Source organism: Enoplosus armatus, chromosome 12, assembly GCF_043641665.1.
Source record: "Enoplosus armatus isolate fEnoArm2 chromosome 12, fEnoArm2.hap1, whole genome shotgun sequence".
Lineage (NCBI taxonomy): Eukaryota > Metazoa > Chordata > Actinopteri > Centrarchiformes > Enoplosidae > Enoplosus > Enoplosus armatus.
In genome coordinates, this window is record NC_092191.1 from 553,047 (window position 1) to 574,967 (window position 21,921).

The 21,921-nt window shown below is 44.2% G+C and overlaps 2 protein-coding genes across 4 annotated transcripts in view; one reads left to right on the plus strand and one right to left on the minus strand.

The window, feature by feature from the left end:
• Positions 1-12,416, plus strand: pygb (phosphorylase, glycogen; brain). 3 transcript variants are annotated; one of them, XM_070915761.1, is made up of 21 exons: positions 1-382; positions 2,065-2,166; positions 2,376-2,454; positions 2,639-2,742; positions 2,812-2,943; positions 3,425-3,536; positions 3,807-3,889; positions 4,476-4,619; positions 5,577-5,669; positions 6,104-6,250; positions 6,626-6,789; positions 6,981-7,095; positions 7,322-7,423; positions 7,592-7,739; positions 8,192-8,250; positions 8,348-8,489; positions 8,606-8,813; positions 9,444-9,578; positions 10,115-10,181; positions 10,911-11,096; positions 11,370-12,416. In XM_070915761.1, the coding sequence occupies exons 1-20, from the start codon at positions 140-142 to the stop codon at positions 11,073-11,075; spliced, it is 2,544 nt and encodes an 847-aa protein (XP_070771862.1). In that variant the 5' UTR covers positions 1-139; the 3' UTR covers positions 11,076-11,096; positions 11,370-12,416. The 3 variants fall into 3 exon arrangements, with proteins under 3 accessions (XP_070771862.1, XP_070771864.1, XP_070771861.1); XM_070915763.1 differs by having other exon boundaries at positions 12,262-12,416; XM_070915760.1 differs by having other exon boundaries at positions 10,911-11,067; positions 12,262-12,416.
• Positions 12,017-21,921, minus strand: part of abhd12 (abhydrolase domain containing 12, lysophospholipase) — a 14,199-nt gene continuing 4,294 nt past the window's right edge. Inside the window, exons 3-14 of the mRNA XM_070915764.1 lie at positions 20,071-20,192; positions 18,951-19,056; positions 17,659-17,778; positions 17,533-17,563; positions 17,129-17,174; positions 16,875-17,007; positions 16,737-16,774; positions 14,584-14,663; positions 14,380-14,462; positions 13,559-13,637; positions 13,316-13,443; positions 12,017-12,729 (exon numbers count right to left, since the gene is read on the minus strand). Coding sequence (XP_070771865.1) covers positions 12,684-12,729; positions 13,316-13,443; positions 13,559-13,637; positions 14,380-14,462; positions 14,584-14,663; positions 16,737-16,774; positions 16,875-17,007; positions 17,129-17,174; positions 17,533-17,563; positions 17,659-17,778; positions 18,951-19,056; positions 20,071-20,192 — 1,012 coding nt within the window. The 3' untranslated portion in view covers positions 12,017-12,683. The remainder of the gene's footprint in view (positions 12,730-13,315; positions 13,444-13,558; positions 13,638-14,379; positions 14,463-14,583; positions 14,664-16,736; positions 16,775-16,874; positions 17,008-17,128; positions 17,175-17,532; positions 17,564-17,658; positions 17,779-18,950; positions 19,057-20,070; positions 20,193-21,921) is intronic.

Consider the following 21,921-nt stretch of genomic DNA (forward strand, 5'->3'; position numbering starts at 1 on the left):
CAGTCAAAGTTTTCAGAGTGGGCGGGGCTGCGCGTTTCTTTCCTGCTCCACCTGCCAGGTGTTCTTCACTCTCTGCAGGATCATCTTCACCAGGCAGTCCGCTGTCTGTCCTCCTCATCCCGGCTGCGTTTGTGGAAACATGGCGGCGCCGCTGACCGACCAGGAGAAGCGGAAGCAGATCAGTGTCCGGGGCATCGCCGGGCTCGGGGACGTTGTGGAGATCAAGCGGAGTTTTAACCGACACCTTCACTTCACTCTGGTGAAGGACCGGAACGTAGCGACTCCCCGGGATTACTACTTCGCCCTGGCCCACACCGTCCGGGACCACCTGGTGGGCCGCTGGATACGCACCCAGCAGTACTACTACGAAAAGGACCCCAAGGTAGGAGCAGCAGAAGCCCGCAGCCACAGCATGGTTTCCGACGGGGAGAAAATATGCTGAACTCCACTGAAAAAAATGTCTCGTTTTCAAATTTCTCGAATTATCTGCAAATGTAAAAGCGATGAAAACACGACCCGTTTCCCCTCTGGATCATTAGATACCAGAACTAAATTCGGCATGCATTTAATCTCCGAACGTTTCTTAATTTAAGAAGAAATAAAGTTTGAAAACTTTCTTTCTTACAGTCGAAAACCCCTGGAGTGGGAAGTAGACAGAGGTACAGAGCAGTTATTAAACTCACGATTTTGTCAAAATATAGTCATGGTTGGTGTATTATTCATATGCCGATATTAGCAGAGGAGGTTTAATACATGTCTTAAGTGTTTTTCAGCTGCATGCATTTGCTAATCACTAAAGCAGCATTAAATCGTCATATTTTTAATTGAAGTTTGGCGTGATTTTCTCCAGGACCTTCTCGTGGCCCAGTTTAATATATCTTAAGGCTTAAATCAATTTGAATTTTTTTTTTTAATTGAGTCTGGCTTGACTTTCTCCATGCAAGATTAAGTATTTGGTCTTGAATAGGGAGTGAGTGGACCACACACCATTCAATTATTTTTACAGTTTTAATATCTCCTTAATTATCTGCCAAATTACATGATATATGAAAAGAGCTCTAAGTTTGGTATTTGCTGAATCACTGTCGTTCAGTTCATGATTATTTGGGTTCTTGTTGAATCTGTATAGAGATGCATTTTAAGAATAATTGAAATGTTCCAATTCAGACACATTTAAAGAACACTGAGGGACCAAATTATGTTTACACATCAGTGGGTTTGTCCAGTCTTTGTGGCTCCAAAAGTTCATTTAAACCTCCAGGAATGAGACGGATTGACCGCTGACACGGCTGCACAATACGCACAGATGTTACAGATGATGTCTGAACCTTAAACTGAACCACAGGAGGCTGAGCTGAAGATGAAATACAACATTAAGATCAGTGTTAAAGCTGAGAGGAGGAAATGTTTTTTTTGACAGTCGGGTCCTGAATGTCCACATTCTGTTTCCTGATCAGATTTTAACAAAACAACTTCCTGCTCTTCAGCTTCTGTTTGTGGAGACAAAAGTCACCTATCAACCGCCACTTTCTCCCACTCACTGTGCAATATGTGTGTATTCTTTAAACGTCAGTGCAATACATACATATACATATACATATATATATATATACATAGACATTGTTATTGTATATATTTTTCACTTAAATATTGTAAATGTGTATATTTCTTATTTTTTATATCTTATTTTTGTACATTCTCTTATTTCTAAATTGATGCTACTTCCTACTCTTGAATGGGAGCACCTGAACTGTGTAATTTCCCCCCGTGGATCAATAAAGTATTCTGATTCTGATCTGTTTATCCAGCAAAATATGAGGGACATTATAAAGTCTAGATTTGAGTCAGTAAAAGTTCTGATTTACATGTGGAAAGTAGTAAAACATTAAAATTGTATTTATTTCCACAAGAAATGGAGTCAAACAGAGTCCTGGTTTCACTACTAAAGAAGTGATGTCGTTGGACAGACAGATCCGTCCCCATTGATTTGTAATCAGCTGCGTTATTGATGACTTTCCATCTCTGACAGCTTTGAGTTCTTGTGTCCTGTGTCTTTGTCCTCAGAGGGTTTACTATCTGTCTCTGGAGTTCTACATGGGCAGAACGCTGCAGAACACCATGATCAACCTCGGCCTGCAGAACGCCTGCGACGAGGCCATCTACCAGGTAACGACACACCTGAGACCGGGCTTTCTACTCCAGCCGGACCCTCAGATCTGAACGTAGAGTCGGCTTCCTCATCGTTTCACCACAACCAGGAAGTCGGCACGAAACGCACTGATAACATCTGTGTGTGTGTGTGTGTGTGTGTGTGTGTGTGTGTGTGTGTGTGTGTGTGTGTGTGTGTGTGTGTGTGTGTGTGTGTATATATATAGTTGGGTTTGGACATGGAGGAGTTGGAGGAGATCGAGGAGGACGCTGGTCTGGGGAACGGAGGACTGGGAAGACTGGCAGGTACATGCTCACATTTAGTATTTCTCTACTCGTGACCTCCACCTGTAACAGAGTATTTATGAGTACTTTTACTGTGATGCACACTGATAACTAACAGCCCTTTGAAGAAGTGAAGACTTTTCTTGAATGTCCTCACTTTCTATGAGTGTCCTCTCTGTCCGTCCCGTCTTTGTCTCTGGGGCAGCGTGTTTCCTGGACTCCATGGCGACGCTCGGCCTGGCAGCGTATGGTTACGGTATTCGATACGAGTTCGGCATCTTCAACCAGAAGATCAGCAGCGGATGGCAGGTACACACACACACACACACACACACAGGGGGTGTGTGATTGGCTGACGTGTTACTCCGCCCCCCTCAGGTGGAGGAGGCAGATGATTGGCTGAGGTACGGGAACCCCTGGGAGAAGGCGAGACCCGAGTACATGCTGCCGGTTCACTTCTACGGCCGACTGGAGAAAACAGAGAGCGGAGTGAAGTGGGTCGACACGCAGGTCAGATAATCAATCATCAATAACACCAGCTGACCTGATATAAAAACAATAATTGTCTTCTTTGATAGTCGGTCGATCAAATGCAAATAATGAGGAGTTGTTGATGTTATAGATTTAATGGATCAATTAATTGATGATTGAAATAATTGTTGCCGCTTTGATATATCAAGTAGTTCAGATTGAAAATGCTATTGAAGACTTTGTAATAAGGCAAATGTTCTTAATGTATATAAATATATAATAATGGCTTTAATCATGGTTAATAAATAGTTTTTAGTGCTTTAAAGGTTAGTTATAAGACATTAATAAGGACTGTTGGGTTGCCAGGTTGTGCTGAACATCCTCCTTAAGCTTCGTCTGAAATCAGTAAAATACTTCCACGAGTATTTATGGAGTATTTTTACTTTGGTAAAGGTTGTGAATACTTCTGTGTGTGTGTGTGTGTGTGTGTGTGTGTGTGTGTGTGTGTGTGCCCACGCAGGTGGTGCTGGCGATGCCCTATGACACTCCTGTCCCTGGTTACCATAACAACACAGTGAACACGATGAGACTGTGGTCGGCTAAAGCTCCGAACGACTTCAGCCTACAGAACTGTGCGTATGATTCTTCATCATAATAATAATAATAATAATAATAATAATAATGATAATCAACAGGTCAGTGATCAGCTGTGTAGTGACTCCTAGTGGCAGCTGTGAGAAACTACAACAACAAACTCAGATGGTGTTTCTATCATGCAGCTGTCTTTGGGTTGAACTCCTCTGGTTCCCCTTTTAAACCCGTTATATCACCATGGTAACTGGGATAGATCACCATGGTAACCAGTTATCCAGCAGGTCTGACTGTGTGTTTCTGCCTCACAGTTAATGTTGGAGATTATATTGAAGCAGTTCTGGACAGGAACCTGGCAGAAAACATCTCCAGAGTCCTGTACCCCAACGACAACGTGAGTCACGGATGTGAACAGCGTTCACCACAGTATATGTACTGTGATTAAGTACTGATACTTGGTGTGTATTCATGTATAAATGTGATAAATAATGTAGTAAAACACATTTACTTAATATAGTGTGGGATACAAGAATGATAGGTGAAAATGTAGTAATATATAGTATAACATAATATACAGTGTAGTATAATATATAACAGAATATATCAACCAGTCTAACAGATTTAAGTATTGTACTTAAATACTTAAGTAGTAGTTTTGAGGTACTTTTACTTGAGTAATTCCTTTTTCTGCAACATTAACGTGATGAACAATAATAATTAATATAATAATAATAATCAACAATAGAATAAATATTATTTTCCGTAACAATACTTTCACGTTAGCTACTTTAAGTATATTTTGATGCTAATAATTTTTGTACTTTTGCTTGCAGGACTTGTAACGTGTACTTGTAACAGAGTACTTGTGTACACTGTGGTATTAATAGTAGTAATATAAACTCAAAGGTCGCACAAACATCTTCTCCTGCTGCTGCTGATAAATACTCGATCAACGTATAGTAAAACGTGTTGGTGTGTAGTTTTTTGAGGGGAAGGAGCTGCGTCTGAAGCAGGAGTACTTCGTGGTCGCGGCGACGCTGCAGGACATCATCCGCAGGTTCAAATCCTCCAAGTTCGGCTGCAGAGACCCAGTGAGGACATCCTTCGACACGTTCCCTGATAAGGTGAGAAAACACCGGGAGACCGAGGCCGACCTGTGCTACAGGTACAAGTACTTTTACTCAAGTACTGTGAGGTCGAGGTACTTGTACTTTACTTTTTTTAAATTTCTATTTCATGCAACTTTCTACTTCCACGACTCAGAGGGAGAAATTGTACTTTTACTGCACTGTACTGCACCACATCTGTTACTACTGACTTCCTGTCCAGGGAAAACCTCGTATCTCCAGATGTCTGTGATGAACCTCGTATCTCCAGATGTCTGTGATGAACCTCGTATCTCCAGATGTCAGTGATGAACCTCGTATCTCCAGATGTCAGTGATGAACCTCGTATCTCCAGATGTCTGTGATGAACCTCGTATCTCCAGATGTCTGTGATGAACCTCGTGTCTCCAGATGTTTGTGATGAACCTCGTATCTCCAGATGTCTGTGATGAACCTCGTATCTCCAGATGTTTGTGATGAACCTCATATCTCCAGATGTCTGTGATGAACCTCGTATCTCCAGATGTCAGTGATGAACCTCGTATCTCCAGATGTCTGTGATGAACCTCGTGTCTCCAGATGTTTGTGATGAACCTTGTGTCTCCAGATGTTTGTGATGAACCTCGTGTCTCCAGATGTCTGTGATGAACCTCGTGTCTCCAGATGTCTGTGATGAACCTCGTGTCTCCAGATGTCTGCGATGAACCTCGTGTCTCCAGATGTTTGCGATGAACCTCGTGTCTCCAGATGTCTGCGATGAACCTTGTGTCTCCAGATGTTTGTGATGAACCTCGTGTCTCCAGATGTCTGCGATGAACCTTGTGTCTCCAGATGTTTGTGATGAACTGAAGGATGAAGAGTCAGAGTTGTTGCTCCTCGTCTCCAAACACCAGCAGCCATGTTCTTCCTCTCATGTTGAAGGCAGTGAGACTGTATGAAATGTTTCTTCTTCTGTGGTGCTTCCTGTCCTGTCAGGTGGCGATCCAGCTGAACGACACCCACCCGGCTCTGGCCATCCCTGAACTGATGAGGATCCTGGTGGACATTGAGAAGCTGGACTGGGACAAGGTCTGACTGCAGACTCACTGATTTCTAAAGACACCGAAACATAATTAAAATATAAAAATATAATTATAAAGTACAATTTACAATCTGTACAGGAAGTACAGCAGAGTTTGACCTCTTCATCTTCACCGTAAAGGTGGATGTACTGACCTCTACTGAACTTAGGACTCTTCTTCTTCTACTGAAAAATACAAAGTGCAGTTCAGTACCTGGGGTTAGGTTTAGGTCTAGACCGAAGTCTTTATCACATTAGTACAGAGACCCAATCAGTCTCTGCTCTGTTTAGTAGCTGCTCTGGAGCTTTCCATCATACAACATGATCTTCATCAGCTCATGGAGTTTGACAGTGTTCATGGATTGTCTCTGAGTGTGTGTGTGTGTGTGTGTGTGTGTCTGTCTGTCTGTCTGTCTGTCTGTCTGTCTGTCTGTCTGTCCAGGCATGGGACATCACCTGTCGTACCTGTGCGTACACCAACCACACGGTGCTGCCCGAGGCGTTGGAGCGCTGGCCGGTCTTCATGTTCGAGCAGCTGCTGCCTCGACACCTGCTGATCATCTACGACATCAACCACAGACACCTGGAGGTAAGACTCTGCTGGACTCTGCTGGACTCTGCTGGACTCGCCTTGACAGATGAGACTGTCACTGTTTGACTTCTGGACGACATTAAACAGAGTTCTACTGAAATCTGCTTGACATAAATCCAGTTTCTATAACTTCTACTGAGATATACAACACACACACACACACACACACACACACACACACACACACACACCCCTTGATATAAGACTTGTGGATGCAGGATCCTGCTGACCTCCATGATCCTGCTGACCTTATTTAATTTTCTCCTCTCCTGTCGATCACACAGAGGCTGTGAGTCACAGTCGTCCTTGGTGTGTGTGTGTGTGTGTGTGTGTGTGAATAAAGACAGGAAGTGTTTTTACTGTCTTTGTCAGAGGATGGCGGCCATGTTCCCCGGCGACACGGATCGTCTGCGTCGGATGTCTCTGATCGAGGAGGGCGAGCCGAAGAGGATCAACATGGCTCACCTGTGTGTGGTCGGATCTCACGCCGTCAACGGAGTCGCTCGGATTCACTCGGACATCGTCAAGAACACCGTGTGAGTGCAGGAAACAACCAATCCGAGCACAGACTGACTCAGGATCAGTGATGTAACTGATGGTTTAGAAACGACAGGAAGTCTTAAATCCTGAACAGGAAGTCTTAAATCCTGAACAGGAAGTCTTTCCTTTAGTTTTTGATCTGAATGTTGACAGAATCTGAGATCACTTCGGGTTGTTGTCTCTGCAGGTTTAAAGACTTCCATGAAGTGGATCCAGAGAAGTTTCAGAATAAAACCAACGGCATCACTCCTCGCCGCTGGCTGCTGCTGTGTAACCCCGGCCTGGCTGACATCATCGCTGAGGTACAAACACACCTGAGACACACCTGCACAGGACTCAAGGTTTAACACGTTGTAGCTTCAGGTGAGAACATGAAGTTATTAAAGACTCCATGTTGGCTCATCAGCTGATCTGTCTTCAGGTCTGTTTGAGCGTTTGCTTTGTCAGATAACTGAAAGAAGTCCGCTGCAGTCAGGAACAGCCGCGGCCATGTTTCCTCTCGGTGTTGATCAGCTGTTCTTCCTGCAGAGGATCGGAGAAGACTTCCTCACTGATCTGCACCAGCTGAAGAAAATCCTCCAGTTTGTCGACGATGAAGCTTTCATCAGAGACGTGGCCAAAGTGAAACAGGTACAAACAGACATCCCTGACCAGTCCGTCCCTCAGTCCGTCCCTTAGTCCGTCCCTTAGTCCGTCCTTCAGTCCGTCCTTCAGTCCGTCCTTCAGTCTGTCCTTCAGTCTGTCCCCCAGTCCGTCCCTCAGTCCGTCCGTCCCTCTGATTGTCTCTGTCTCTAACAGGAGAGCAAGCTGAAGTTCGCCTCCTTCCTGCAGCAGCAGAACCAGGTGAAGGTGAACCCGGACTCCATCTTTGACGTGCAGGTGAAGCGGATCCACGAGTACAAGAGGCAGCTGCTCAACTGTCTGCACGCCGTCACGCTCTACAACCGTAAGACCGACGGGCTGCCGCTGTGCTCTGCAGCGAGGCAGCGACGCCCGGTGTGATGAGGCTGAGGCAGGAAAACCACAGAAGAAGACGGAGAAAATATCTCTTATAGTTAAAACACATATAGTACAATAGTAGTATTCAGTACAAACTGTATGTATTCAGTATAACTGTGACTGTTCATTTAGAACATTTCTATAGTTTTTAAGTTAAAACTTTTTCATTTGAAACAGGTAAAAATGAATTTAACAACAACTCTAAAAAGACTGATCCTTGAATCACAAACCTGGATGATAACTGAGTGTTGAACGTAATCGTGTCAAAGCGTTTTCTCCCGTTTCTTCAGTGAATATGTGAATGTTTTTAGATGATGTGACTGTGCTGCCACCTGCTGGTGGATCTGTGAAATGCAGTTTGTTCAGCATTCAATGAATCATTGTGATTGATGTGTTCAGGAATCAAACTGGAGCCCAACAGAGCGTTTGTTCCCAGGACGGTGATGATCGGAGGGAAGGTGTGAGCTCTCTCTCATCAACAGAAATATAGAAATATAGAAAGTTCATGTGACTGTCACATGCGTGGTAGTGAATCCACTAACTCCTCCCCTGCAGGCGGCTCCTGGTTACCACATGGCGAAGATGATCATCAAACTGATCACCTCGGTGGGTCAGGTGATCAATAACGACCCGGCGGTGGGCGACAAACTGAAAGTGATCTTCCTGGAAAACTACAGGGTGTCTCTGGCTGAGAGGGGTGGGTCACTGTGTGGTGACAATTACCCAGCAGTCACTGCTCCAGTCTCCTAGGGAACCACATTACAGTCAGCTTCATAATTAAAAACACGTGTCCGTCTGCTGCTTCCTGTCCAGTGATCCCGGCTGCAGACCTGTCGGAGCAGATTTCCACCGCAGGAACCGAAGCCTCTGGAACAGGAAACATGAAGTTCATGTTGAACGGAGCTCTGACCATCGGCACCATGGACGGAGCCACGGTGGAGATGGCCGAGGAGGCCGGCGAGGAAAACCTCTTCATCTTCGGCATGAGGGTGACGGACGTGGAGGAGATGGACAGGAAGGGGTGAGGATGCTTACATCACTTCCTGTCTTCACAAAGATCCAGGTCACTGGAGCTGAACTGATGTCATGTGGCGATGCATTCAAGGACACTTTGATATAATTTGGTTCTTCCGTCTCCAGACTCCGGAACTTCCTCCCTGTCGATCTGCAAATTACTTTTCAGTTCACTGATTCATCGTTTAGTCTATAACGTGTGAAAACGCCCATCACAGTTTCCCGAAGCCCATGTAGATGTTTTTTAAATAATCAATTTAAACAGTTTTTAAAGTATAAAAAATACAGAACAAGAACTTAAATAAAAGTGTCGGGAAACAAATAAATAAGAAATAATAATAATTTACCGATTCATAATTACACATTAGAAGATAACACCAGTTTATTGTCAGTGTATAAGGTTTAATTGAACATTAGAGATGTTCCGGATGCTTCTCTACACTGATGCATGTTCAGCAGCCGACTCTCAGATGTCAGAGTGTCCTTGAATGCACCTTTGCGCTCATTACCTGATGGTGGCGCTAGAGGAAAGGTCAGAGGTCACCAGAAGGATTTGGTCAGTTGTTGAGACTTCTGCTCTGAACCAGCTGCAGTGAATGACATCACTTCCTGTTTACCTTTGCTGCATCACCTGCAGCTACAACGCCACAGAGTTCTACGAGCGTCTGCCGGAGCTGAAACTGGCTGTGGATCAGATCCAGGCCGGCTTCTTCAGTCCCACACAGCCCGAGCTCTTCAAAGACCTGATCAGCATGCTAATGAACCGCGACAGGTAAACCACCAGTCTTGAATCTGTTGATTTATTGTCAGATTACATTTAAAGGGACAGACATGAAATTGACCTCAGATCCAGCAAATTTTAATAAATGATTATTAGATATTTGAAATGAGCAAGTTAATTAGTTTGAACCTTTTTAATATTAATTCAAATGAAGTTATACAGAATTAAATTAAAGCAAAAATGAGTATTTTCTTTCCTAATGAAGCCGTCCAGCCACAACTCGCTCTCTTCTCTGTCAAGTGTGTCAAATGGATATCAGCTTCATGTCTGTGCTAAGCTAAGCTAACCACTTCCTGGACACACGAAGACTGGCTGCAGGGGGAAAACTGTTAGCTCCAAATAAAAAAAAAAATGCACCTTCCAACAACTGCAAACAAGCGTCCCTTTTAGTTTTGGATTGTTACGTCAAGATAGTTCAAACACTATATTTATATTTTACATCGAAAAGTATCAATGTTTCATGTTTTCATGGACATTTCTGTGTAAAAACTCTCCTTTCTGTCTCGTTCTCTCGGCTTCTCCTGCAGGTTTAAGGTGTTTGCTGATTTCGAAGCGTACGTCAGATGTCAGGAGAGAGTCGGTGAGCTGTACAAGGTAACAAGATGTTTCCTGCTCAGGCCTCTGAAGTTCACTCTCTGTTTCTGAGAGTGAGACGTTTAGACGGATATCAAACACCGAGAGAGCGACGTCCATCTGAACGTGGCGTTCACTTGCTACTTAGAATTACTATACTAACTTACTAACTACTATCATTTCTCAGAGGTAAAGTCTCCAAATTCATATTTTATAATTTCATATTATTTATTAATGTTTGTATGTTGATATTTCACCATATTTGGTTCCATTCCTCAAATATTAATTTAATTAAGGTCGACTCCGAGAGTTTACAATTTGACTCGAAATACTACAATACCCATGAGCCTCAGCGGTGGTTGCTATGGACAAGAAGCCAGTCAGAGTTTAAACACGTCGCCATGGTAACTGAATTAATCTCAAACTGATCCAGAATCAGAGAGTGAACTGATTTAAACTGCTGGATGTCTGATCAGGTTTCTACAAACTGTAATATTGAACTTCAGAACACAATGTGAAGCTCTGCGATTGGCTGTTTGTTAGTGAAATGCACCCTGGGAGTCGTAGTTGACTTCTCTCCTTCAGCTCCTTGTAGCTTCGACTTCTTATCAAAGAAGAAGATATTTTCTAACACAGTTGTTCATGTTTCGTTCTGATGATTCAACAGGAGAGTTTCATGTCAGTCACCAACACCGAACATGAAATAATTACAACAACCTCTTGTGTTTCCTGTTTCCTGTTTCCCTTTAGAACCCCAAAGAGTGGACCAAGATGGTGATCCGCAACATCGCCGCCTCTGGAAAGTTCTCCAGCGACCGGACCATCTCCCAGTACGCCCGCGAGATCTGGGGAGTCGAACCCTCCGATGTGAAGATCCCACCGCCCAACGAACCGCCAGTCGAGTCTGGTAATTGAGGAGCCAGACCGCATATTTAGGTGCCTTGTTCACATGAAGTGGAATTCTTTTCAAATGTTTAGAGCTCCTGAGTTGGGATGCTAACAGTGGAGCCACTAGAAATGAATTAGTGAACCTAAAACTGCACTGTTAACCTTTAGTAATAAACTCTGCTCCATTTACTTACACTGAAAAGTGAAACTCAAAAATCCCATTACTTAACACTATCTTACAGCCAATTCTCATTTTTCCATTGATCTATCCCATTGATTTAAAATCCTGTAGAACTAAATGTGTTTGCCGTTGACTTGCAGTTTCATTGTTACATTTGATCTGAACGGTAAAACTCAGAAATTCCATCAACTTCAAGAAAGAAGAAAATGGAATTTAGTGAAGGTTAGGAGCTGGTTCTTGACTCTTGGTTTTTGACTTTCAACTGTCATCTTTGTTCCCTTGACTTACAAAAAAGCTTGCTCTTGACTTTCAGTTAAGCTGTGAAGTTATAATAGTCATATTCACTCTGATGCCTTACAGTGGAACAAAGTTTGCCTTTTAGGCCTCCAGTAGAATCTGACCCATTGACTTGCAGTATGGTCCTCCATTTCTTTAGTTCTACTTACTATAACTTCAAATGGAGTGAACCTTCAACTGTCATGGAGAAATTCACATTCATGACTCAAGACCATTCATGTCATCATGAAACGAGCAACAGCTGGTCACGTGAGGGTTAAAAATACTGCCAATTAATTCAGCACTATGGTGTTATTGCTGTCCATTAAATTTGGGGATTCATTAAGTGAACGACGACTTTGGCTGATGGTTAGCGCTCATAATTGTTTTTTAGGCACTTAAATATTAAGTGCAAATTTTCCGCAACATGGACATGGACCTCAGTGTGACACCACAGGTGTCTTATGGGTAATGTAGTCCATTCAGAATCACTGTTTACATGAACGTCAGTTTATTAGGTACTGTATCTACAGCATCCGTGTTGTTGAAAGTAAACTTGTGTCGCACTTGTAACGTGTTAAATTGTATTTATATACTTGTTTAGACTTGGACTGTTTGTGCTTTTCCGGTCAAATGGGGGCGAAAGTCACCAAAACCACCCAGAAACCAAAACAAATTACATAAAACAAGAAATATTTAATTCATAATTCAAGTCATAACAGGCCTTCAAACTGAAAAGACATTTTTTAAAAACAGACCGGGTCCTGAAATCTCCAGACAGAAGAGTCCGACATGATGAGGTGGACCCAAAAGAGTGAAACCGACAACAGAAACAAACAAATTAATTCACACAGATCGTAAAGAATCAAACTCAGTGTGATGATCAAATATATTAAAAAGATAAAACTGGAGATTTTTTTCACTTCGCGTCTCTCTGTTCGTTCTCCAGTTTGCTTTGATCGTCGTCTTCCTCGCCGCTCTATAGTCGATACTCTCCGCAGCAATCTGGCCGAATCCACGGCAACAGTCACTGTGGCAACCCTGCGCGCTGTGAGAGGAATGATGCGTTTCGTGTTCAGTTCATGCGAGAATGTGTTGTCCGATAAGCAAACAAACCGTAACGTTTGTGTGTTGTACATTAAGAGAGTGTGTGTGTGTGTGTGTGTGTGTGTGCGTTTTCATGCTGAATCGTCCATCTGTTGGTGAGCTGTGCCGAGGAAATCACTGCAACAACAAACACCGAGAGAAATGTTAGTGTCGCCTTCAGGAGGGCCAAACTAACAAAAACCAGACTAATGGCTTGGCCTCACCAACATTTAGAAATGTGAAATTACGTTACTTGTAGCGAAATAAATCCACATTAATCTTTTGTGTCAAGTTCTACGTTGAGCAACTCTTCCACTGAAACTGTTCCAGCAGTCCTTTCAGTGGGCATACGATATGCAACACTATATACAATAGAAGACTTTAGTACTAGAAAGCTGATGTTAAATATTGTAGAACTACAAACATTTCTTCCTGTAAAATCTGACCCATTGACTTGCGGTAAGGTTCTCCCTCTTTGGTTCTACTTGAATTTCCATTGAAGTCAACCTTAAACTGTCCATTTCATTTATATTTAAACTATTTTTTGTCACATTAACGTCCAGTGGATTTAACCAAATACTCGCAGCTGGAAGTCAATATTAATTCCACTGATGTAGAAATACTGTCGACAGAAAGTTGGACTGTTGTTCGTTGGAGTCTTCATTTTGTATTGTTTTGCATTTAAGATGACGGTTTTCTATGGTGGTGGTTGTTTTGCTGGTACCTGAGGATGTTTGGCAGCTCTGGGCTCCTGTAGATGAACTTGTGCTTGTAGGCCAGAGAGGAGGGGAAAGGAACAAACTGGACCTTGTGGCCGCTGAGGCTCTTTGACTGGGAGGCCATGTTGTACAGCTGCAGGAGGAGTTAAACAACATTTTTATGTGTTCAATTACTCTATAAAGATGTCTTGGTTATGTATGTGTGGTTCTGTGAAACTCTAAATTCGACCTGTAGAGCGGTTTCTTACCTTCTTGCCCAGATGGAAAGGAACCACGCCGTCGTCCTCAGCGTGGAGGATCAACACCGGACAGGAGATATAATTCACACTGAATACAGACAAATACAGAGTCAAACGGTACATTCAGGGACATCATTTCATTACCGCTGTGTTGTGCATTACCATAAATCAACGGGGGGAAGAACAAACTGGACAGTTTTATATGAAGTTGCAGCTGCAGTTCCTCTAACAGCCACTAGATGCTAAATTTAGCCTTTTACATTTGCATCTTTGCTGTGATCTCTAGTTATAGTAAGTGTCTAGTAGGCAAACAGCCTGCAGGGTCAGAGGTCAGCAGCTGTAATAAAGATGTGAACAGTCCTCTGATCAGGCTGACGTTCCTAAAAGGTTTCAGAGAAACGTTCCAGAGTTACTAGAGAAGGTCCTGAAACCCTAAAACGGTTCCTGTGTACACAAAAAACTTTCCGTGTTTCTGAAAAAGTTCCTAACTATCAACAAAACTTGATAGTTCTTGAGTTACTAAAAAGTTCCTCAATTCATAAAAAGTTCCAAGAAGGATGTTCTGTAATGTTTTCATGTGTCTGAGCATCGGAACTTGTTCCAGGTCTAGAAAGAGTTCCTACAGAAGACTTTCAGAGAGATTTCTGAGGATTTCAAGAAAGTTCTCGAAGTTTGTGAATTTCTGCAAAAAGTTCTTGAGCATCTAAAATGATTCCTGAGTTAAAAAGTTCAAAAGGTCCTGAGATCTTGAGAAGTGGGTCATTAAGAAAGTTCAGAGAGGTCAGAGGTCACTGACGCTGTAAACAGGAAGGAAGCTGAAGGTGACATACTTCTCATCGCTGGCGAAGCGGATGTTGTTGGCTGTGATGGCGTCCAGGAAGAACCAATCAAATCCGGGCAAGTATCTGTACACCTGAAACACACACACACAAGTATTAACACCTGCTGTGTGTGTGTGTGTGTGTGTGCGTGTGTGTGTGTGTGTGTGTGTGTGTGTGTGTGTGTGTGTGTGCGTGTGTGTGTGTGCGCGTTACCATGGAGAAGGGGTGGCTCTTGGCCTCCTCTCTGATGTTGGTGAATGGAGACTCTAAGATCAGAGCGTCAGGAGGAGTTCCTGAAAATAAAATCATAAATAAAAATACAGTAACACCATGTTTTTACCTCAACTCTGTCTGACAGGACTAACACATCTCAGCCCTCATCACAGTCTGACAGGACTAACACATCTCAGCCCTCATCACAGTCTGACAGGACTGACACATCTCAGCAGCATCACATGTCCATTAAATACCTGCAACATGTTTAATGTTCTTGTTTTCTTACATAGAATTGTATAATACATAATACATGTAGCATGTTTAGCATAAATCTGCAGAGCACCTTCATTCTGAGTGATGAAGAACGGACCTACTGTATACTTATTAAAGCGTCTGTGTACATATATACATATATGTATACATATATGCTTATATATGTATAAACATATATTTATATATGCATATATATGTATATACATATATATACGTATATACACTTGGCATATTTAAGAGGTGTCAGTTGTTTTTGTTGAATTGGCCATTAAAATACCCGTAAAACGAATGAAATATCTACAAAGTCATCATTATGCTCTATAAACCATAGAATAGAGCCATCATAAGGAGATTTAGGTCATTTTCCTTACAAAAAACAAGCTAGGCCTATTTCACTGTCAATGTCACACAATCATGTTCCTGCACAGAAGAAGCCAAATTACTTGTGTAATCATTGTCAGGTGTGATCGTGGTTAAATTGATGGTGATGCAAGAGTCTTAGGACACAGCTGTGGGATTCTTTTGAATGTACAAGGCTGATCCTGCTCATTAAGTGATTGGTAACATCAGGGTTTTGTCACTGAGGCCACACCACCAACGGGTTAAGAATAAAGGCCCTTTTTGATGCTGGCTGGAGTTACCGCCGCATAGCCAAGGACTTGAGATGCAGTCCAAGCACTGTAAAGTACACTTCAGACCGCCATGATGCCACCAATTCACACCAGAACCAAAAGGGGAGAGGTAGAAAAAAGACACTTTCAGACAGACAAGTGAAGCATCTCAAAATTCTCAGTCTTATGGACCGAAGAAAGACCTCACGAGAACTGCGTGACCAGATCAACACCACAATGACTAATGGTGCAACAGTGTCTTCAAGAACTGTGCGTCGGAAACTGGGAGAAGAAGGACTTACTGAAAGAGAAACAGTTTGGCAACAAGCGAAGAGTGTATGTTCTTGCCAACAGTTAACACAGAGGGGGTAGTATTATGGTGTGGGGGGTCATTTCAGCCTCAGGAACAGGTGACTTAATTAATGGCATCATGGATAAGAAAGTATACCACAACATTCTGGTGAGGCACGGAGTCCCATCTGGGAGTCGTCTTATTGGGCCTGGATTTACTTTCCGAGAGGACAATGACCCTAAACATTCTTCTAACTATACAGAAGGAATCTGCTGGAACATTGAAAATGATGGACTGGCCCCCTCAAAGTCCGGACCTCAACCCCATCGAGCAAATTTGGGGCGAGTTGGAAAATAAAGTGGACAGATCTGTTGTACATTCAAAGGAAAGCCTTTGGCTTGAGTTGCAGAAGGCATGGGATAACATTAGTGTTGAAGTTCTCAGGAAATATACTGACGCTATGCCAGAGAGATGTGCTGCTGTAATGGCTGCAGAAGGTGGACAGACCAAATATTAAAGTTAGAAGTGGATAAAAACAGTAGGACTCACTTCATCTGATATTTGTTGTGCTCAGAGCAACCATCTGCATGTTTCATGAACATTATCAAATGAAATCATGTTTTGGAGGCAAAAAAAGGTCTATTTTCTAATAATTTTGGCCACCACTGTATATATATTGCAGGCTGGGCTGGGGTCTAAAAAGCTTTGGGAACCACTGGTCTACAGCTCCGTATATCTCCATATCCTCAAAGTCAAGCCCACACAGAGCGATCACCTCCGAAGGATTTGATTTGAAACTATTTCAACTGAAATTTCAAATTAAAAGGCAACTCTACTGATTCAGCAACGTATGAAGTCGGGGGAGTTATGAATTTTTCAGGCCAGTAACAATATTGATGTCAGCTGATACATTCATTTATCATTAATAATGATGTGTGTGTGTGTGCGTGTGCGTGTGTGTGTGTGTGTCGCACCTCTGTCACACAGCCGTCTGACCAGGTTGGTGGCAACTCTGAAAAACAAAACAAGCAGATTTAATTATAACTTGACTATACTGAAGTAAGTGTGTGTGTTTATGTGTGAGTGTGTGTGTGTGTGTGTGTGTGTGTTACCCTGTCCCCAAAGAGTGTCCCCAGATGTAAAGTGGCGTTTTGTTGTCCAGCCGATGTTTCAGCCAATCGTAGATGAAGAGAGCATCTGATGTCATACCCCCCTCTGATGGAGAGCCGTCTGAATCCCCCCAGCCTGAACACACACACACACACACACACACACACACACACACACACACACACACACACAGTCAGCTGACAGTATTAAAGGCGGCAGCTTTGCTAGTTAAATATGTGAATGAAGCATTTCTCACCTCTGTAATCAAACGTGACTACATGGTAGCCTAATGAACTGAGGACCTGAAGGAAGGCAGACAGGCAGGCAGGCAGGCAGACAGACAGACAGACATCATTAACATGAGTATTTCTACACTGTAGTATTACTACTTACTGAAGTAAAAGATCTGAGTACTTCCTCCACCTCTGGTAGTATCTTACTTTAATCTATAACATTACAACATCATTTATTTGTTGATAATATTCTGTATTATTAATCTGAATCTGTAAAGTAACTACAGCTGTCAGATAAATGTAGTGCAGTACAAAGTACTATATTTCCCTCTGAGATGTAGTGCAGTAGAAGTAGAAAGTAGCAGAAAAGTACAAGTAGCTCAGCTTGAGTGAATGTACTTGACGTTCCACCCCTGGCTGTACTCACCTTGTACAGCTGGACTCTGTGGTCTCCTCCTCTGCAGAGAGACAACACGTTTATCAAACAGGTCAAACACATTCACACCAACACCACCTGCACACAGAGGGACTGACAGGTGTGTGTGTGGGTCACCTGGTCCCTGCGTTTCCATGGAGATAGAGGATGGCAGGGTGGGTGGAGCTAATCGTGGAGTCGTACCAGTCGCCTTGTTTCCCCTGAGCTTCTCTCCACATCTGAGCAGGAACTGTGTGCCTGAAACACAAGGACACACCTGAGTCAGACACCCGACTACCCATGGTGCACCTGAGTCAGACACCCGACTACCCATGGTGCACCTGAGTCAGACACCCGACTACCCATGGTGCACCTGAGTCAGACACCCGACTACCCATGGTGCACCTGAGTCCTAACACCCGACTACCCATGGTGCACCTGAGTCAGACACCCGACTACCCAGGGTGCACCTGAGTCAGACACCCGACTACCCATGGTGCACCTGAGTCAGTCACCCGACTACCCATGGTGCACCTGAGTCAGTCACCCGACTACCCATGGTGCACCTGAGTCCAAACACCTGACTACCCATGGTGCACCTGAGTCAGTCACCCGACTACCCATGGTGCACCTGAGTCCTAACACCTGACTACCCATGGTGCACCTGAGTCCTAACACCTGACTACCCATGGTGCACCTGAGTCAGACACCCGACTACCCATGGTGCACCTGAGTCAGACACCCGACTACCCATGGTGCACCTGAGTCCTAACACCTGACTACCCATGGTGCACCTGAGTCCTAACACCTGACTACTCAGGTGCACCTGAGTCAGACACCCAACTACCCATGGTGCACCTGAGTCCTAACATCCGACTACCCATGGTGCACCTGAGTCAGACACCCAACTACCCATGGTGCACCTGAGTCCTAACACCTGACTACCCATGGTGCACCTGAGTCCTAACACCTGACTACCCATGGTGCACCTGAGTCCTAACACCTGACTACCCATGGTGCACCGGAGTCCTAACACCTGACTACCCATGGTGCACCTGAGTCAGACACCCGACTACCCATGGTGCACCTGAGTCCTAACACCTGACTACCCATGGTGCACCTGAGTCAGACACCCGACTACCCATGGTGCACCTGAGTCCTAACACCTGACTACCCATGGTGCACCTGAGTCAGACACCCGACTACCCATGGTGCACCTGAGTCCTAACACCTGACTACCCATGGTGCACCTGAGTCAGACACTTTAATACTGTCAGCTGACTGTGTGTGTGTGTGTATGCGTGTATGTGTGTGTGTGTGTGTGTGTGTGTGTGTGTATGCGTGTATGCGTGTATGCGTGTGTGTGTGTGTGTGTGTGTGTGTGTGTGTGTGTGTGTGTGTGTGTGTGTGTGTGTGTGTGTGTGTGTTACCAGACTCCGATCTTGAGTCCGGTCTCAGGCTCCAGGTAGAAGTTGTGTGTGTGGTTGAGTCCCTGGTCCAGAGGTCTCTTCAGGTCGATGAAGTAGGGCATCCTCACTGAGGGGGAGGGGGCAGAGGTCAGAGGTCACATGACTGCTGACTGACACATTCCTGTTACACAAGCTGTCAGTCACTCTGTGTCGCCGCCCACTTCCTGTGCACTCAGACAGCTCAGGTTTCTCTTGTCTTTAGAGCAGCAGTAACTGAAGCCTGTCTGACCCCTGACCCTGCTGACAGCTGACTGAGAAACAGACAGGTCCAGGTCCAGTTCAAGACCACATCCACACAACCAACAACCAAGAAATACATCACATGTTCCTACAGTACAAGTCTGTGAGTAAACTGTCCTGAAAGTCTTCTAGCTCCTGTGTCTGTCCCCCTGTGTCTGTCCTCCTGTGTCTGTCCCCCTGTGACTGTCCTCCTGTGACTGTCCTCCTGTGTCTGTCCCCCTGTGTCTGTCCCCCTGTGTCTGTCCCCCTGTGACTGTCCCCCTGTGACTGTCCTCCTGTGTCTGTCCCCCTGTGTCTGTCCCCCTGTGTCTGTCCCCCTGTGTCTGTCCTCCTGTGTCTGTCCTCCTGTGTCTGTCCCCCTGTGTCTGTCCCCCTGTGTCTGTCCCCCTGTGACTGTCCCCCTGTGTCTGTCCCCCTGTGTCTGTCCCCCTGTGTCTGTCCCCCTGTTATAGATTCTGTCATTAGAGGATTATTCCTCCTCATTAATGTGAAGCAGGATGTTACTGTTGGAGTTGAGGTGGAGCTCATTCTGAACTATCAGCTAATGATTATTAGTTCACTGTGGATGAATCAGCTGATTATTTTCTCCATTAATGGATCGATTGTTTGGTCACAATGACTCAGAGCCCAAAGTGACGCCTTCACAAAGCTCCACATTATTAACAAGACGTTACAGTTATTAACAGCATTCAGAGGGAAAGCAGCACATCTGCATCTGAACAGCTGGAACCAGGAAATGGTTTCACACCAAAAGATGACTCAATTAATCAATCGATTAATGGACTGATGGTTTCAGCTGGACTTTATAAACTCCGGTTTCTTTCTTTGCTCAAACACTCACCGAAGTTGAGGAAGACGAGTTTGGCCTGGATGGACGGACAGAGTTTGATGATGAAGGGAATGGAGATGTAGACGACCAGCAGCCACAACACCATCCTCTTCAGCTTCCCAACCAGACCCAGCCTGCAGAGAGACACCGGAGAGACACCAGAGATCCACGTCACTGCTGGACCACAGCGAGGACTTCACGGGACACGGGTCCGAGAGAGTCTCAGCAGACAAACCCTCTGATCCACAACAGCACGTTTTATTCCTCCTTAATGGAGGCCGAAACAACGTATATACACCTGAGTAGTACTGAACATGAAGTATTCTTACGTAAACATGCGGAACCGTTATTACTGCAGCAGTTCACTTCTCAAAGGAGCTCTTCCTTGTTCCTCCGGTCCTTAAACCTGCCCCTGCCCAGCCTGGGGGTCAGGACCCCAACAGGTGATGACCGGGGCAGGAACTACTACATAATCATCTTATATGTACTAACAGTTTTATCTCCTCTGCGCTGTGAGGGTCTCCATTATTACCACAGAAGAAGAGAAGACAGTAAACTGGAGGTTCAGCTGCAGTGTGAACACGTTAAAATGAAGGTAAGCTGAGCTGCTGTCACAGGATCCAGCAGGTCTTTAATTATTCATGTAACCAGAGAGTCCTGCAGAGTCTGAAACTCCTCTACATCCAAGACCTTCAAACTCATTCAAACAAAAAGGCTTCTTTCACACCGCCGACACGTCTTTACTCCAGAGCTCCTCCGTCACTTTATCAACATGACAAATGCTTCATGGCTGCATTTTAAAGAGGCGTCATGCCACTCGACCCTGTCCTCTTTTACTTAAGTAAAAGTACCAATACTACAATGTAGAAATACTCTAAAGTAAAAGGCCTGCATCCAAAATACTACCTAAGTAAAAGTACACAAGTATTCATGCAGTGAAGTCTCTATTGAACGCTCCCTTTGAAATGTCTTTCTCATGACATCAGAGAGGACCACGTCTCTCATCAGAGGGACAGACCAAGATCTTCTGTAATGTAATAAAATAAAGTCAGTGTTGTGAGTCCGTGACACATAATACAGCACAAACATAAAACTTTGATGCGTCTCCTTCTGAAGGAGCCTCACTCATCTGTTTCACTCCTGCAGCTTCAAAATAAAGGTCGTGTGTGTGCGTCGTCATTCAGCTGAAAATAAATGATTCTGATCTGGATGACATGTTTTGGACTCAGATGTGTGATGTGACTTTTTTGCACATTGATTGTGTTTAAAAATACTCGACGTTTTTTCATCAATAGATTAGAAGGATTATTTGACAAATACTTTCATCTATAAAAAGTGAAAGGTCATCAAATGTCTTGTCCAGACGTTTCTATTTTTTGCTTTAAAATGATTTAAAGCTGCAATAACTGATGATGGGAAGGCTGGTCCTGGTCCACGATACAACGCAGCTCAGAGTTAGACCTGATCCACATTTAGACCTTTAGACACTTATGTACTTCCTTCCTGCAAGTGTCCTTCAGGTCTGATCCTGACTGAGCAGAAATCCAGTTTCCACCGTCGACGAACTTCAGGGAGATTAATTCCACACACACACACACACACACACACACACACACACAGTGTACTGAGTGTGTGTGGTACTACAGCTCTCCTGGCCGGCCGGTCGTTCAGCAGCAGCTGGCAGAGAGCCTGCAGTGTTATTAGCTGATGTCACGCTGCTGCAGCCTCAAGGTCACACAGAGGTGAACACACCAGGTGGGGGGTGGGGGGGGTGGGGGTGGCTGCAGGACACTCTGGACCCCTGTCAGTCACAAGACAAGTAAAGGGGTGGAAACAGGTACCTTCAGTACTGCACAGGATATG

Coding starts and splice junctions, on each gene's coding strand:
- pygb (XM_070915760.1), top strand. CDS start 140: ATGGCGGCGCCGCTGACCGACCAGGAGAAGCGGAAGCAGATCAGTGTC. Junction 3,537..3,806: donor CGACTTCAGCCTACAGAACT/GTGCGTATGATT, acceptor TCTGCCTCACAG/TTAATGTTGGAGATTATATT. Junction 7,424..7,591: donor ACGTGGCCAAAGTGAAACAG/GTACAAACAGAC, acceptor TGTCTCTAACAG/GAGAGCAAGCTGAAGTTCGC.